This window comes from Thamnophis sirtalis, unplaced genomic scaffold (assembly GCF_051295495.1).
Source record: "Thamnophis sirtalis isolate CommonGarterSnake01/CBP01778 unplaced genomic scaffold, rThaSir2_p1.2 scaffold_3, whole genome shotgun sequence".
NCBI lineage: Eukaryota > Metazoa > Chordata > Lepidosauria > Squamata > Natricidae > Thamnophis > Thamnophis sirtalis.
The window spans coordinates 129140667-129158762 of record NW_028261383.1 but is presented as its reverse complement, the minus strand read 5'-3'; the positions used below and the strand labels follow the sequence as shown (position 1 = coordinate 129158762).

At 36.9% G+C, this 18096-nt stretch overlaps 1 protein-coding gene across 2 annotated transcripts in view; it reads left to right on the top strand.

Annotated features, from left to right (window-relative positions):
- The first annotated feature begins 604 nt into the window (after positions 1-604).
- Positions 605-18096, top strand: part of MBTD1 (mbt domain containing 1) — a 56094-nt gene continuing 38602 nt past the window's right edge. The window contains exons 1-5 of one of the 2 annotated variants that reach the window (XM_014063687.2): positions 605-740; positions 5559-5760; positions 6995-7128; positions 10414-10528; positions 11156-11241. In XM_014063687.2, coding sequence (XP_013919162.1) covers positions 720-740; positions 5559-5760; positions 6995-7128; positions 10414-10528; positions 11156-11241 — 558 coding nt within the window. In that variant the 5' untranslated portion in view covers positions 605-719. Of the gene's footprint in view, positions 741-5558; positions 5761-6994; positions 7135-10413; positions 10529-11155; positions 11242-18096 lie in introns of both variants that reach the window. The other variant, XM_014063686.2, reaches the window with a different exon arrangement.

Below are 18096 nucleotides of genomic sequence, written 5' to 3'. Positions count from 1 at the left end.
TTCTGCCTCTTCCTTCCCATTCAGTCACAATTAGTCTCGGAAGTGTATGGTTGAGCACATCTCTTTACGCTCCCGAATGAATTTCTCTTGAGACGCCCTCTCACGTGACACCCATTTTTAGAGTCCCCCATTTTTTGGTTCCTCCCTCAAAAGATTCAAAGGGCTGTACCATTGCTTCTGAGGTTATGGGGGGGAGGGCAGAAAACATCTTTTTTTTTAACTGACAAGCGGATAACCGACGCCTCTTTCTTCTGAGGTTGCGAAAGCCCCCTCAGACCGCCCATTTTCGAGCCGGCCAACCGCCGCTCTTGAACGCCCCCCACCCTGCGGTTTTAACTGCCTCCGAACTCCCCCCCCCCCGCTTGCTTTCCTCACCCACTTCCGCATCGCAGAGGAAGCCGCCGTTGCCGTCCTGCTAAGGGAAGGACGACCCAAAAACAAGCGGGGCAGCCAATGAGGGCGCGCCGTGGAGGGGGCCGCTCTGCGCAGGCGCGCAGCCCTGGTTTATGCTAATGTTGTTGATATTCTGGAGCTGCCGAGCAGACTGCTTTTTCTCTCGCTGCCCAGGTTCCCCCTGGCAGGAGTGGGACGGCTGAGCGGTCTCCTTCCTCCACCCTGGCCCTGCCCCTCGGGAAGGGGAGGGGGCTGAGCCGAGGGGGCGGGCGGGGGGTGGAGAGCGGGGACGGCCGGAGGAGGCATCCCCTGCCCATGAGGGCCTGATGGAAAACACAAAGGATCTGGTGAGTAGTCCGCTCCCCGCAAAGCCCCCGGCCGAGGCGGGCAGCGCGGCGGAGGAGGTCCGGCCGTTGGGAGGAGAGGGCGCCTCGGGCAATTACCCCGTCCCGGGCCCGGGACTGAGAGGGCAACAGCGGCTCTTTCCACCAAACGCCCCCACAACCCCCGGGACCCAAGAGTGGGGAAGGAACCCGGTCAACCCTCCCTACAGGCAGCTGGAGGGGGGGTTTCCCTGCTCCCCCCAGCTTGTGCAAAGTCTTTTAAGCCCCGCTCAAGGGTTCCTTTCTTTGGTTTCCCTTCTCCCGCGCGGGTTCGGCTCCTATAAGCCTTGAGGCGGTGCAGCCTTTCCAAGCCTGGGTGTTCCGGGTTTGCACAATGTTGAACTGCCCGGAGAAGCAGCCTTGGGGGCGGGCAGGGGACCTATTTCTCTCCGAAGGCAGGGAAGGAAAAAAACAAACCCTAACCCTGTGGTTGAAGTTGTTTACGCCGTGCAAATGCCGCCAGGAGGTTGATCACTTGGAGGGTTTGGGTTTTTTTCCTCTTTCCCCTCTCGTGTGCTGAACGGAGCAGCAGTAGTTCCTTTCTTTTGGGGATGTAGCTACATAGGAGCAGCAACTTTAGGGTCAGAAAAAGTGGTTCCAGAGAGGAGGAAGTAAATAGCCTTTGGAGGGAAATGTACACAGTGCTAGACAAATAATAGCTGGTTGCATTTTTCCCTGTGCTTGGTTGGTGTTGTGTGTGGTATGAGAAAACCGAAAGTGATACCAAGAGAATACAAAATAATTTGCATGTCACAATTTGTGGATAGTAATACTCACCATAATATGGCTCTTAGGGAAAAGGAAAACCCTAATAATTTAGGTGGACGAATTCAGTTTTTTAAACTTCCAAACTAAGTGAATGAGGAAGGCCTAGGTTCATCTACAACTAGATTAAAATGACCCAAACTTTGATACATTGCTTTTTAAATATAAATATGGGACATTAGAAGGAAATGGACAAATAAGCATAAGTTGTATGTTGGCCATATGCTACTTTTCATTGTGTCTTAAATTTGGAGCTTTTTGAGAGCAAAATGGGTTTTCCTGAATTTTATTTGCTAGTTTCAATTCAATGCTGAATTTAGTGTATGGCTGTATATAAAGTACTTTGACATATTCATCAGACAAGATATAATATATCAAAACAGATTTCTCTAAGATACGTAGAAAATTGTAGAAGCTACATAAAAGTATAATTTCTTTTACCTGGATCAAATGTAGCCTTGGTTTTGTTAACATTAAATTACATTTGTTTCTCGCTTTTTGTTCAGCTAGTTTGCTTTTTCACTAAGTCCTCACTATAAGCTTATTTACCACTTGAATGTGTAAACTGTACCTTTTCTTAATCAAAATGGTCTAAGAGTTTATAAGCTTATCTGTTTCTCTTTCAAAGATTCAACACAGATTATTAACATGGTCCCCTTCTGTGTTGTTGTCATGGTATTTCAAAATATTTCACAAAGAGGAATTTTGTCTTGGAAATTGTCTTCCTCAGTAAGAAATTAATGGGAAATTAACTTTTCTGAAAGACAATTTCTCAACATTTTCCAATTATAAATACCCCCGAGGATACTTAACTGATTAATATAAATTGTTATGAACAAAATATACATTTACAGTAACTCCATAGATGTTTGCAATGGATTTAGATTTTTCAGAAGTTGTAAAAAAGTTTCATTGATTATAGGACATAGTAAAAGTCTTTGATAGTGGTTATCTAAATACCATGCTAACTCAATGTCTTTTAGGCATAGTTTGTTTATCAAGGTCATTTTAAGCCAAAACAAAGTATGTTTCTTATTTTAGAGGGTGAATTTAGTTAGAATGTGCTACATACCAATTAGGATGTGTCTTTATTCTGATCTAAAGCATAGCTTATATTTGATGAGAAAGTTGTAAGTCTGTAAAAGAGCATAGTTCAAACAATGTTACACTAATACCCCGGCATGCAAATGAAGACCAGTGAGAATTAAACTACTGCATTGGTTTTAATAAAGAGTTATGATAAAGGACAAACTATGATTATTTTTCTGTTTAAGAAATAGGCATTATGTGGTGAATGATGAATTCAATATTTTGGTAGGGACAGATCTTGCACCTGTAGGATGGAAATTCCTACTCACAGCTGTCTACTTAAAACTGCCCAAATCTAGACTCTTAGCCTAGGGTTGGTCCCGGAAAATTTCTTTATAACACCAAAGGGAAATTTAAAAACAAAGCACAAAAACTAGTCCTGTAATATGAAATAAATTCTATCCCCCATCTTTTCATAATTGATAAGGCTATGAATGAAGCAGCAAATCTTTTATTTCATCTCCTTTCCTACAACTCAGTTTCAAATTCAAGTTTTAAGATTTTTCTACTTTATTTCTATGGAGAAAATAGAATAATGTATATATGTTATTAAAAATATTTATTAAATTTTATTTTATTGAAATTAGTAAGAGGATAGTATTCTCTGTAAAGCTGATTTTTATCTTTTATTCAGAAAATTTATAAGATACAATTCTGCAAATGTCTATCATAAAATAAAGTAATTCCAGGATTAGGATCTTTGAAATCAGTAGTAAACACATAATAGTTACTCTTCATAGTAACAGATTATTATATCAGTGTTCAAATAATGCCTTGTTGATGTTAAGTGATCAATTATTTAGTTCAAGACTAATTATTTAGTTCTTGTTTTAGGTCCCCCCCCCAAATGCATTCCTTTTATGATTATTTAAAAATAGAACAATCTACCCAATTTTTTCATATTTATAAATGTTCAAGTGATTTGAAAGAGCGTTATTCAAGATAAGGCAAGAGGGAACATGAAATTGTATTATGTTTCCCATTAGCAATATTTTTTTCCAATTTTATTCAGTACAGTATCAAATGGTCACTTTCAAAAGGTACCACTGAATGACTGCAGGGGGAGCAGATGTATGGAATATTACAAGAACCTAGCATGTCCCAAAGCTGTTCAGTATTTATTTACATGTAACAAATGGAGTGATTATGTAGAATGTATTTTATAGTGTAATCAATATTTGGATGAAGGATTTCTATTGCAGCTATTCTATTTCTATTGCAGCTGTTTCAGGAGCAAAATGTAACTCATGAAATCTCGTATAATTTTGGGCTCCAGAAGGGTTAATTTATTCAAATTGAATTTAGACAGAGGTGTGGAAAAGAAATTTTCTTAGTTTTGTGAAAAGCTGATCTTCCTGGTCCAGTTTTCCTATCTGTAAAACAATTTCATTCAGTGCTTCACTGGAATTTGCTAGCTATTATTTTCACTATGCCTCTGTTAATCTTTCAAAGTTCCCATCCAATTAGCTCAAATGTGAATATGATATAGAAAAGTACAAAAGCAATTTCATTTTATGTGTGGATACCATTCCTTCAGTGGTGGATAGTACTGGATGCAACTCTAAATGTCCTTTTATTTCTATACTTAAGATATCATTTTGCACTGCTTTGATATATGAAATATCTGGAATGAATTTTCCTAATAAAGGTCTTTCTGAATAATTCTAGTGATGCATAGAAGCCACATTCATGCAGGTTTTTAAGTTTTATGATACTTGCATGTTTCATTCTGTCAGTTGCCATGACGATGTTTCTATGGCAAATTGTCAACTTTATGAGAGTAGTTTAAACTCTCTGAAAGAGAAACATTTCAGAAGCTGGTCATTTCGTGATCAACAGAATAAGAACCGCAGAGATTGTGAAAAATATATCCCATAACTTTCTGGGAATTGGTTTTTCTCGATTTCTAGTGGCAATAGAGAATTTTGTTTTAAAAACCATCTGGAAAGTGGTGGAAAAGAAGGCGTTTTAGGCACATTTAGTGAGGTGGTAACTTGTGGAGTTTTGTCATATGATTTCAAGTGTGACTGATTTTCTGACCTGGAGGAAAGGAATTAATTGAAATCTTTTAAAGGAAGAGGCAGATGACTAGCACAAGCAGCCCTCCTCCCTCAAGAAGCCTTTTCAGCTCCCTAAATATGTAACCAGGATCAGAAACTCTTGAATTGCATGGGGTTTTCTTGTATTGGGAGTTAAATGAAAAGGAATCCATGAATATCAGGAAAAAAATTTCAACGCTCTTCCAATTTTCATGAACTTATTTTCTCCCACAGCCACATTATAGAGTTTACCTAATTTGATTCATTAACCTCTCTATAATATTTTGTAGAAGAGATGACTAGAGAATATGGAACCAGGACCAGGGAAGTTGGCTTTCCATATAGTATATTAGATTGATGCAGTAGTTTATATACCTTTATTTATAACAAAGCCCTTTGTTACTTTCTTTTGAGATCTGCAGTAGAAGAAAGGATATCAATAATAAAATAGCAATTTTTCATGTTCAGAATAATTTCCTTGGGTTAAAGCCCATACACAAAATTTGTTTTAATCACATTGTGGATTCTTTTCCTCAATATAATTTTTGCAACGTTTTAGTTGTTCTTCTAACTCTTGGTGAGGGGAATGTGTAGCTTTCTAGGATTGCTAAAATGTAATTCCTATTCCTAAACTAAATTCCAAATGCCAATAAGCCCAGGGATGAAGGATGGAAACTATAGCTGAACAACATTTGCAGTGTCACAAGTTTCTCCCATCCAAATAATGACTTGCTTCAATGATTGAGATTGTATATATATATATAGACAGTGCCGTTTAAAAGAGGAAGTTGCATAAGTGTTTAATATTAGCTTGCTAAATTGTTGCAATATTTTATCTGACATCTTTTTATTCAGATACCTCAATAGTTTCTGCTTTTTTTCATTTTAGACTGAACATCCTTCAAGGTCAGAAAGAAAGAGACGTGATTCATTCGGGATGTTCGATGGCTATGATAGCTGCAGTGAGGATACAAGTAGTAGCTCCAGTTCTGATGAAAGTGAAGAGGAGGTTCCTCCCTTACCTTCCAATCTCCCAATAATCAAGAACAATGGGCAGGTTTACACTTATCCAGATGGCAAATCTGGCATGGGTGAGTGCAAATGCAATAGCTTTTTCAATGGAGGGTTCAGTCAAGCAGATTATTAACAGCACTGCCTTGAGGTTCATTCTTATTTTAATTAGAAACCAAAGATTGTGGGTTTTGTGTATGTCTTACACAAAAAGAATAATGCTAGAATATTCCTTGTTAGCATTAAATTACTATCAAAATATTTGTAATATTATACATATGCACTGCTAAATGTACACACATTTATTTTATACCACATTTAGGCTTTGTTTGTTATTAGAATAATTCTGATATATTATTGTTTTATCTGGACATGGGAAGATGGATTCAAGTTGAAAATGTTAACAGAAGCCATAGTAGTCCTTATGAAGAAATTCAGGACCATAAATGTTTTTATTTTATTTTTACCAAGCTCAGTCCAGATTTTATTTTCCTTTGTGAATGAATATATACAAATACACTAAGCCTGATGGGAAGATAGGCTGGCTTTGATCTATGTTTGGAAAAAAACGGAAAGACATTATTAAAACCTGTGGGATGAGGTGACCAACCTTTTATACAACAAGGCATAATTTCATGGCAGAGTAAACTGTTCTATTATTTTATATTCAACTGTCCTAACTAAATATTACTTCTGGCTTTATGAGGTAAAGTACTGTATAATGCCTTCCAAATTTAATTTTTAACATTATGGTTTACTTCCCATAGAAAGACTGTTTAAAAATTGTCTAATTTGCTGCTTTAGTAAGCAGGACATAAATACTATAAATGAGACAGTGACTGATAGATGTTCACGAAATGCACTGTGCATACTGTTACTTAGATGAGATGGACAGTCACACAAACTGAATAAATAGTACAGTAGTTGTTTAATCAGTGCCATATGTTGCTTCACTTCTTAAACTAGTTTTCACAGTAAATTCAGGAAAACGCCATAACAATACTGTAAGCACGACAGGCAAATTACAAAACTGCTTACATTGCAAGAAATAACAACTGAAAAGTTCAAAAATATCTGAATGTTTGAAAATGTTTGTTTGCAAATAATTGTCTAATCTCAAGCGGAAATATAACTCTGAGTCTAAAGTCTACAAGGAAAGTAGTAAAAGTCAGGAAAGTGATAACAAATACACAAATTAATGCTTAATACAATTCTTGAAGAAAAGAGTATGTTTATGTGCATGATATAGTACTACCATCTATGTGATCTGCAGAGTAAACCTACGTTTAACACACTATCATTTTTTCTCATTAGCTACCTGTGAAATGTGTGGGATGGTTGGTGTCAGAGATGCCTTTTATTCCAAGACCAAGCGTTTCTGCAGTGTTTCCTGCTCAAGAAGCTACTCATCGAACTCTAAGAAGGCCAGCATTCTGGCCAGACTTCAGGTAACGGTACAGTCACAAATTTTATTACCTTTACTATATGAAGTGTTATAAGATATATTATGGTTCAGATTAATATATAACAACAGTGGATTTTAATTGTAATAGAAATCTTTTGGCCATCACTGCATCCTGTCAAAAACATACCATAACATAAAGGCTAGTTGTTTGTTTCTTTATATAAAGTTTACATAACTCTCAGTGGAGTTTATAATAGAACATGTAAAAAAACATTAACAAGGAATTTAAATATATATATAATAGCGAGATCCACTACCCATAGCAAAAGCATGGTTTTAAGTGCCTTTTGAAAGGCAAAAAAGGTCCTTTCCTTGTACTTGATGAGACAAGTTATTTCATAGTAAAGAGGGCTGCCCTGGAGAAGTGGGCCTTCTGGCCACTGTTTCTTTTGCCTCGTGTACCCTCAGCATCTCAGCTCAGGGTACACGATTTGTAAGTACCTGTAAGCGTTATAGTAATTTATGTATTTATTATTAAATTTCTATGCCACCCATCTCACTGATCAGCAACTCTTAATAGTGCTCTGACATCGCAATAGCTTTTCCTCTTCATTATTATATGAACGTTTCATCATCCAATAATTTTATATCAACATTTTTCTTTTTAAACCTCTTATGTGATTTATAATAATTATATACCTTTTGATTACTCTGGGGAGTTCACAAGTAAAAAACAAACGAAACCAAGAACAAAAGATGGCAAGGATGACAAAAAACATGCAGGAATGAAAAAGAAATCGGCCCATTCAATCCAAAAAAGACTTCAATCGCTCTTGCTAATGGCCTGAATATAGAGCCAGATCTTCAAGGCCTTTCAAAACAACAGGATGAAACTCATCCATGGAGGACCCTCATTCTAGAGGACAGCTTTTGTTTCTAGGGTCACAATATACAGCAGGGCTATCAAACTCACAGCCCATGGGCTGGATGTGTCACACACTGGCCTTGCCCCTGCCTGGTTTAGTAAAGGGGGGGAAAGTCCCAATATGTCACATGATGCTTCCATGATGATGCGAGTTTGACACCCCTGAAATACAGCATTGTTTAATCAAAGGAACTAATGTAGTGTGCAAACCCTACTACATTAAATTGGCTGAGCAGATACTATGGGAGACAGCCAGTCTCTTAAGTAACCAGGCCTGGGCTAATTAGGGTTTTATAGGTAATGGCCAGCACCTTGAGCTGGTGCCTGGAAGCAAACTAGTAACTAGCATAGCTTGCAAAGCAAAGGTGTTACCTGGGCTTTCAGAGGCATGCCCATCACTGCCCCATGCCATTGCATTCAGGACTAATTGAAGCTTCCAGAGGATCTTTAATAGGAGCCTCATATAATGGGATCAGGGTATAAGTGATCTCCTCCCTATTTAGGAATCTGATATCTTTTTTACAGAATTTGTAGCTCCATGGGCAATGTTCCACTACATAAATGTGCAACCACTCTCTATACCTACACTACATAACTACATAACATCACTATGCTACTGATTTAAAAAAAAATACTTCAGGTTTTCAGTCTGTTTTCTAAAAATGTTACCAGTGGAATTATTTATTTTTCAGTATTGACATATTTAAAAGTGATTTTCTCTAAGCTCCCAAACTCTGGTTTAGATTAAAGAATGTCTCTGCATTTTTTAGCCTCCTTGCATGTAATATCTAACTGAACATTTCCTGAATTCCAAAGTCAGCATTTGCCATGACAAGATTTAGGTTTATGTAATCTTGCTGAACTGGAAGAAGGATATGCACATAGAAGTTATTTCTGATCCTCCAAAGCATTGTGTTAAAATAAAACTCTTAGTATTTTAATTTAGTTACTCACCTTCAAAATACCTCCTGAAAAAATGTAGCAAGTTTGTATCTAACTTCCTCATTTATCCAATGCTATACTGGAATTTATTTAGCCCATTGTGGCAGAATTTCAATGTTGCATCCAAATGTATGTCATGGTTTTGCATAAACAATGAATCTAAACATAGAGAACATATATGGTATAGTTATACCAAAGAGAGCAAATATGTTCTGTTTGCCTATCTGCATGCTTATACAAATAAGTCCCAATAAATTCAATTAGACTTACTCCTAAATAGGTGGGCATAATATTGAAGGTTAACCTTTTCATTTTACAATTTAGCAGCAAACTAGTGTGCTTAATTTCTGCAAGTTTTCTTACATATCCCTTTCTGACAAATACTGTGTTTGTATAAATGTGATATGCATATCAGTGTGTTCATTCAATGTATGGGTGATTCATCTTGGAAGATTCTAATTGCTAGTTCAATGTCTGATCTTTGGCAGAGTGAATGAGAAAATTGCTTTACTGTTCAGTTATCCAAATATCTTTTATGGATTTCAATAAAAAGTAATGAGAATGTCTATGTTGAGATTATCTCTAAACTGTACAACTAATTTTAACAGCATGTTTAGTATAGTACTCTTAAGAAGAAGAATGTAAAAGATTTTGACTGTCATAGGCCAATTGCACTTGCTGCATTAAATATTCTAGTACAGATAATTCCAGTGTATTTTCAACTATAATTGTTAGATGTGAAACATCAGGAAAGTTCATTTTTGTTCTCATCTGAATCTTTATTCTGGATGGAACTGATACTAATTAATCATGCAGCTAGATCAGAAGGGAAATCAACATTACAATTGAAGACTTTTTAATGTGGGAAAAGAATATCAGCCAACCATCTCACAGCTCTACACTAATGACCTGATCCCTTTCCATCCCATAAATTTGTTGATAGCATCTTTTGATTCTCTCCCTTCTCTCTGGGTTGTTGCACCCAGGACAAGACAAGTGGTCTAGGAAAATAGCACCATTGATTGCAATTGTAGGAATAATTAGTACATTATCTTCAAGAAGCAAAGTGGCATTTATTTACCCAATTCTTAAACAACATTGCATTTATCAGTCTTGTAGCATGTGAAAATTCCCTGTATTTTCTTCAAATGATATTCCCATTTTGGCATGGCAAAACTGTTATTTGTTACATTTTTTTAAAAAGTCTAAATTAATATCAAAATAGTTGCTAAATTCTTTTGCAGATGGTTTGGAAAGGCAAATTGATTCATCCTGAAAATATGGGATACTGTTTAATTTATCTCTGAATGTAAATATTTTTCTCTCAATTTTTTGTCATAAATTTTCATTGCTATAAATTGATAACAATTCAAAAGTGTTCGCTTTAATATGTAGAATCACTGCTTCAAAAGTTTGTGTTGCGTTTTTGAAAAGAACCTTATTTAGCTCTTGTTGTTTCAGGGAAAACCTCCGACTAAGAAGGCTAAAGTGTTACAAAAACAACCTTTAGTTGCTAAATTAGCTGCATATGCTCAATACCAAGCAACGGTACAGAACCAGTCAAAGACTAAAACAGGTAAAATTGTTATTAACCATCATCAAGTAACAATTATGGGTAAAATTTTCCAATTTTGTAATGGAGGGAAAGCTTTCTAAAGATTGATTAGATTAAATATATACAGTATATTCCAGGAAATTGAAGGAAGCGTGCTAAAATTCCTTATCTGAGCCTTTGCTAAAATATCCAGCAGAAAATAACCTTGGTAATTGGCTTTATTATTGGCCTTTTAGCTACATTGAGGGTTCTCCCAAATAGATTGGGAAAAGAACTTACATAAGTGTATCTGTCCTGATCTAATATCTATCCTATACATCTTGGCAATATGCCTGCATTTGTGTTGGTCACTGTTGTGCATCTGGTCTATATCAGAGGACTATATTTCTTTGATCAGATAAGTTACTTTGATCGAGAATCTCTTATGTAACCCACCATATTACTCAGCACAACCATGACTTTTCAGACAAATTTTGAAGAATTACCCCTAATGCTGCCATTCTGTAATTTTTCTACCAGATTGAAAATAAATATATATTACTTAAATATAGGAAAAACAATAAAGACCAATGCTTTTGTGCTCCTTTCATGTAATACATTTTGTACCTTGCTTATTATTGTTGCTAAATGCCGTAATTCTTATTTTAGCATCTGTTCCAGTGGAAGGTTTCAATTGGGGCAACTATATCAATAGCAATAGCTTCACAGCAGCTCCTGTGAATTGTTTTAAACATGTAAGTATATTATTTTTAATTTACCATTATTTTTATTAAGGAATAATAAAAAAGATAACAACCCACTGTTCAAGCGTTCTTTTTAACTTATGTCTTAGATATGTACAGAATTAAAGTTCATAATATTAAATATACAGGAAATGTGGACTTTTCCCTAACTGAAGTTGATAGTCTAAATTAAATTGCCGTCCAAACTTCCTTAATCTAAATTACAATCTTCAAATATAAATAAATGCTCTGCTGTTCAATTTATGTAGTAGCTATCATAATTTCAGTGACAATTTTTTGAAGACGTTTTAGCGACGATGCTTAAAATCCTGTATACTTGATCCTAGTAGCTTTAGTGCCGGGTTTCCTTCGGTAAATTTTTTGTAGTCCCCTTGTGTACAGCACAGAGCTTTACATTTTTCCTCAGAAGGAGGTGGAGTTTAGAACAAGCAAGTTTTTCAGGTTGATTTTACAAGAAGGAACAAGTTACAGTAAGTTACTCTCTCATTAGTAAGGCGTGTTTATATAATAGACTGCATAATTTTAAAGTAGTTATTTTCCATTAATGGGGATTAAGAATAAACTTGTTTTTAGTAGATACTTGGCTGATCCATCCAGTAAAGTTGCTTTTGGAGTTAACATAAGTGGTCCCTTTAAAAATGTAATGGTTGGATTTAGAGTGTCTCCTGTCAGCAGTAGAGAAATTATTGGTTTTGGAAATATCCTATGAAGTGTCTTTGAAGGATTGGACATATGGCTAGAACAGTAGGGAAGGAGGGAATTAAAGATAGTTGCCTCTGCTGAATCAAAATGAGTTTTCTATTAATGAGAAGCTTATTCAGCATTGGTGTTCCTTCAGCTTACAGATATAAGACTTCAATGTTTCCTTTGCACAGCATACAGGGCTAGATTGACCAGAAACAAACCTTGCAGGCAGTTTTAAGGTATGGAATGGCACCTGAAAACACACACGCACACACATTTGTGTGTGATTTTTACCTCCCAACAGCTCATCACCTCATTCTTGTAGTACATTGTGGCTGCTAGGTGAGAAGTTGTTAACAGGTAAACAATAAGTGAAAGTAGATAAAATAACAGTACTTGCGATTTAACACAGTCTCACTCTTTATTAAGGAAGCCTGATCAGAACATGGCAATTAAGACCGTTTTGCCTTTGCATTAATTTGTTGATGTTACCTGTTACCATATTCTGTCTCCTTGTGTCAGTTTGCTTTGTCATGCATGTGTCATGAAAATTTCATGCAACCAAAATAACCAGTGTGGCCTCTGCAACAGACAGAATGACTGTCTTTCTGACTAGTTAGTTTTGATTTTCAGCTATAATTCAAATATTTTAAAATTGAAATGTAATTATCCTATGGAATTTCTTTAGTAATAATGTCCGTTAAAGAGGGTGGGATGTAGAATAAAGATGTATATGGTCTGTGTATAGCCCTACTATCAGCTATATTTTTCTGTATTCTCTTCTGTAACATACCATATAGAAGGATCTTGAAAAAGAGTTTTCAGAAACAAAAGTATATCCAAGCTGCATTCCAAGGATCAGAGCCATTAGAACATAGAATCATAGGACTGAAAGGGACCTCAGAGATCTTTTAGTCCAGGAGTGTCAAACTGGCGGTCTGCGGGCCAGATGCATCACGTGCAGGCCACGCCAGCTCCGCAAAGACGAAAAACTGTCGTGATACATCACGATACATCATGTGATGCGATTGAGTTTGACACCCGTGTTCTAGTCCAATCTCCTGTTCATAGCAGGAGCTTTATACCATCCCAGTCAAATGGTTGTCCAGTCTAGTTTTAGATCTCCACAGATATTCCAGTTGTACTTTGGGTACAGGATATGTTTCAACAATAGTTCCATGTTTTTGTATGTTTCATTCATACGTGCAACATAACCAACAGGTACTATACATTGCCATTGTGTAAAAACAAGATAAATTACAAGTTATTAGCAGCCAACAATCTATAAGATATATCCAAAAGCATTCAGGAAGCAAAATCTTTGTTGTGTGTTAATAAAGAGTTGCAGAGCTCACCTAACTTGTAGTTAGCACCTTTTAGGAAAGTGCAGCCTTGGAAAATCATTCCAAAGGCCAGGGGCCACCACAGAAGGTGGCCAGGATCCCAGAAGATAATTTCATTTCAATGAAGGAATCTGGAGTGTTCTTTCCCCATTAGAACAGATAGCATGGGTAGATGCACCAGATATTCATATTGGATGTATTTTCTCCTTTATTTGTATTTTTTATGTTAACAATTAGGGGCCTCTTTTAAAAATATTCTTACCATAATTTTAAACGTTACTTCTGAAATTTTCTTTGGTAAAGTTTATTGATTTTTGTTTCACTAGTTTGCAGTTCTACTTAACATAACCTGTGGAGATGATAGTAGGGGTTCAAAATAAATTACCTGTGTTTTTAGAATAAAAACATCATAAATTGATGCAAAGCTCACAGAATTTAATGCACTATAAAAGAATGACCCTTACACTGCATAATATTCCTTTGCTAAAATTTATTCCTGCCACTCGTGTTTGGAGAAGGACTGTCACTTCAGAAATCACTTCAGGAACCAGTGCTAATCCATTCACTTTTCAGTCATTTTGTTTGATGTTAAAAATTAACTTGCAAAGCAAACCAACTAAACTCGGCAGAAAAACTTCAAAGCAGCAGTAAACGGTAGACAGTTAAAATTAACATCAAGAGTAACTTCAAAATAGTCTCTGCATAAGTCAGGAGAATATCATTATTTCTATTTGTGTACTATGCATGTCCCTTCACTAGATACTTTGCAGTTTATTCCAATGTCAATCACTACCAAACAGATGGTATTGTTTTGCATTTCAATTTTTGACTGAAAATATTTTCAAATCACTTAATATAGCTGTTTCATATTTTAGACATGGAATTTTGTACTAAAAACGGCATGTTTTAAATTTAAAATGGTTTAGTTTAAAAATGTTTTCTACAGGAAAGATGCATAAATAACATTATCAGAGTGTGAATAAATATTTAACTAGTAAAATGAATGATTTTTGCATTAGTAATTTAGACAAGCTTTATTGGTAACTAATTTAAAATGGACTTAGATACAATATAACTATGCATCCAGAATTGAGCATTTGTAAGAGTATTTTGAGACTCTGCATTCACTAAGAGTTGAAAACGACTTGATGGCACATAATCCATTTCGAGACAATTTCATTTCCTATATGCTTATTATTTGAATACTTTTACCATTAACATTTACCATTTAGTGTGTTTTAGTCATTGTTTGTGGGACCATCTGTGTATGAATCAGGTTGAAACAGCCACTTCCAGGATATCATTTTATTTCTGGCTATTGAACAATGATGTGGATAATGTGTAGTAATACGCTGCTTCAGATGTTCCACAAAGGATTGCAGATTTTTCTTTTTATTGCTTCTTTAACCCTGCAGTTTGGAAGAAAATAGATCAGTTGTTTTAGAAACCTATCAAGACTCTCTTTTATATCTGGTGCTTTCACCAGTCTTAACTTTATTGCATAATACTAAATACAGATTTCATCACTAACCGTAATAGAATCATCCATCTTAAATATCTGATTCTTGTTCTCTTCTTGCAGAATAGTGCAATAAACCTTTAGTTTAACAGAACTTGGTTTAGTGGACTTCTGATATAATGGACAATTTTTTTTGTCTGGCCTTCAATCATGAGGTATTTGTTAAATTGTTTAAATGTGGTGTTTGATGGAAATTTTGTGTGTTCAGATTTTAATGAATGCTAAAATTTAACGTCTCCTTCCAAAAAGTCCATTAAATGGAATGTTTATTGGATTTGGAACAAAAACTATTTTTTGTTGTAGAAGATTTTTTCAAATTTTCATATGAAAAAAAACCTATAGACATCAAATTGTCTTAGGACTAACATTTGGGTTACAAAATGCCATCACTAGATGGCAGCACTGTAATGACTGTCCATATTTCTGCAGCCCAGTTAGAGTCTAGTCCAGCGATGGCGAACCTTTTTTGGATGGCGTGCCATAAGGAGGGGAGCACGGGGGGGCATGCGTAGGCGTGCCACACACATAATGCAATGTGCAACCTCCCCCCAGTGCACATGCGTGCATGAGAGGCGCTCCCCCCATTTTTTTTTGCAGAGGCTTTATAGGAGCCTGGGGAGGGCAAAAGCAACCCCCCCCCACTCGTCCGAAGGCCCTCTGGAGGATTCAGGGACCTTCAGGAGGCTTCCCTGAAGCCTCCGGAGGCTTAAACCGAACCTACGAACAAACCAGAAGTCCGTTCTTGAACTTCTGGTTTGCCCATAGGGCCGTTTTTTTGCGCTCCGGAGGCTTCAGAGAAGCTCCTGAAGCCTCTGGAGGGGAGCGGGGGGGGGGGGGAGACTCTTTTCACCTTCCCCAGGCTCCTATAAAGCCTCTGGAGCCTGGCGAGGGCGAAATGGCTTTAAAAAAGGCTGAACTCAGCTGACAGGGCAATTCCTCGCTGGTCTAGTCTAAATGGTCTAGTCCAATGATGGCTAACCTTTTTTGGATTGCGTGCCAAAAGCGGGCAGAGCACAGCAGGGTCGTGCACAGACGTGCCCACACCCATAATGCTATGAATGCGACCAGCCCTCCCCCACACTTTTGGCACGCTTTTTCACCCTCCCCAGGCTCCAGAAGCTTTCTAGGAGTCAGGGGAGGGCGAAAATATTCCCTCCCCCCGGAAGCCCTTTGAAGGCTTCAACCTGGAAGTTCGGGAATGGTAACGAAAAATGGTCCAACGCACAAACCAGAAGTCTGTTCCCGGGTTGCCCATAGGGCCGTTTTTCACCCTCCGGAGGCTTCAGGGTAGCTTCCCAAAGGTGAAAATGTCCAAAAAATAAGGCTGAAATCAGCTGGCTAGTGCGCACATGTGTGCTGGAGGTAACAGAGCAACGCCTGGAGTGCCCTAACAAATGGCTCTGTGTGCCACCTGTGGCACGTGTGTCATAGGTTCCCCATCACGGGTCTAGTATCTAAATAGACTCTAGAAGATGGTCTAGACTAAAATTATCTAGTGTCTTTAGTACACTATTAGCGAAAACTTTGCCAACTTTTACTTAACACTTTGGCCTTACCATGTGTTACATATATAGTATGCTCAATAAGGGTACAATAAACACACAATGAGTGTTGCTCTTACTATTATTTGAACTACTTTTTTAATCAGTTGATTTTTAATTGGGAGTTACTCATAACATTCATTTCTGAATATGTGTGCCTTGGAAAACATTATGCATTGCTTTCATTTTCAAGTTATTAATAAAATGGTAATGTTAAAGGAAACAACCTCTTATCTTTTCAGTAGCTAACTATTGATGGCATTGGTTTGCTGGCACCTTTCCCTTTTTAAAATTCAAGGTTTTTTTGTACAAGAAATGTATACTTTTTTCTACTTGAATCCAGTTAGCAATTATCAATTGCTCACTTATTGAAAAGAAAGGAGAGACTATTTTTTAAAAAGCCATGTTATACAGATGCTCCAGTTTTATTTATTTATTAAAGTCTAACATTCCTCCAAATGTTCAAGATAGCATATAGCATTCTTTTTCAGCACTCTAACAACACTCTTGTGAGATATAATTACTGGTCTCAAATCTTCCTGTCTTGTTGTCTGACCCACCCTTGTGAAAGTTGTGGGTAACGTATTTGCAAAATATGACCAGTTATCACTTATACCTCATTTGGTCTTTTAAGTCAAAATTTTATATGAAAGATGTATTAGTTCCTGAAATTCCAGAGCCCACCAGGTATTTTTACTAAGCTGAGCAGTTTACAGTAATACTTAGCTCTCCTATTCTGATACTATGTGGTCAGCCTTTTTTTGGACAGGGGAGCCCATTACATGAATCTGGACCTCACCCATCAAGACCTTCCTGATTGCAACTTACCTTGCAGGGAAGGCGGCTGTCCCTCACAGATAATTCCTCCAGAGTGTACGCTGGATCAAAGTGGTGGCCAGGCAGACCTTCCTTTTATTGGGAAGGAGCCCGAGGTGGATGTCTTCATCATGAGTCTGGAAGGTAAACTTGTTCTTCTCTGTACACTTATGGTTCTGCTAGTAAACGTTGTGTTCAGGAGAAAACAGTATACTAAAAATACTGTATACCATCATTTCAAGGCCACAAGATCCATACCCATTATGGCTTTCTTCTTCAGAACTGAGAGCCATATGGATTGGTGTAGGAGGAACTAGCTGAACCACTATTTTTACACAGACAAGGACAAGTTTAACTTTCTGCTGTTACCCCTATACCAATCCACATCTTTGAAATCTGGTGCCTCAAACTTTGGTCATGAATTGGACAGAGTATAAAAATGACTATAATTCCCTACAGGACTCTGAACCAATTGGATGAGAAACCTCAGCCAATTGGATAGCTTACTTCTACTGGCTTTACTACACATATATGCATGAATTCAATTTTATATCACTTTTGAACCGAAATAAATTATAGATTGCTCTAGTCCATATGTTTAAGAAAGAACAGCATTAATTTAGTGTGTAGGATCTCTTGATTGAAACATGCCTAGTGAAAATACTAATAAGATTGGAAATTAAAGTTGTTGGAATTTTGAAAATTTTAAATATGTTTCTTGTAACATATCCCTTGTTTAAGATTATGTTAACTGTAGTAAGACTTCTGAGTTTGTTTTCTGAATTAAATCTGTGTCTGCTGAGCTTTTCCTGAAGCAGATAGACTAAATGAGAAGATTGATCTGCCAGAAACTCTGTTGAGTGGATATTTGCATAACAGTTTACCTCACAATTTGACACCATTGCAATAAACCAGGAGTATGAAAACATCATTTGTAAAAGAA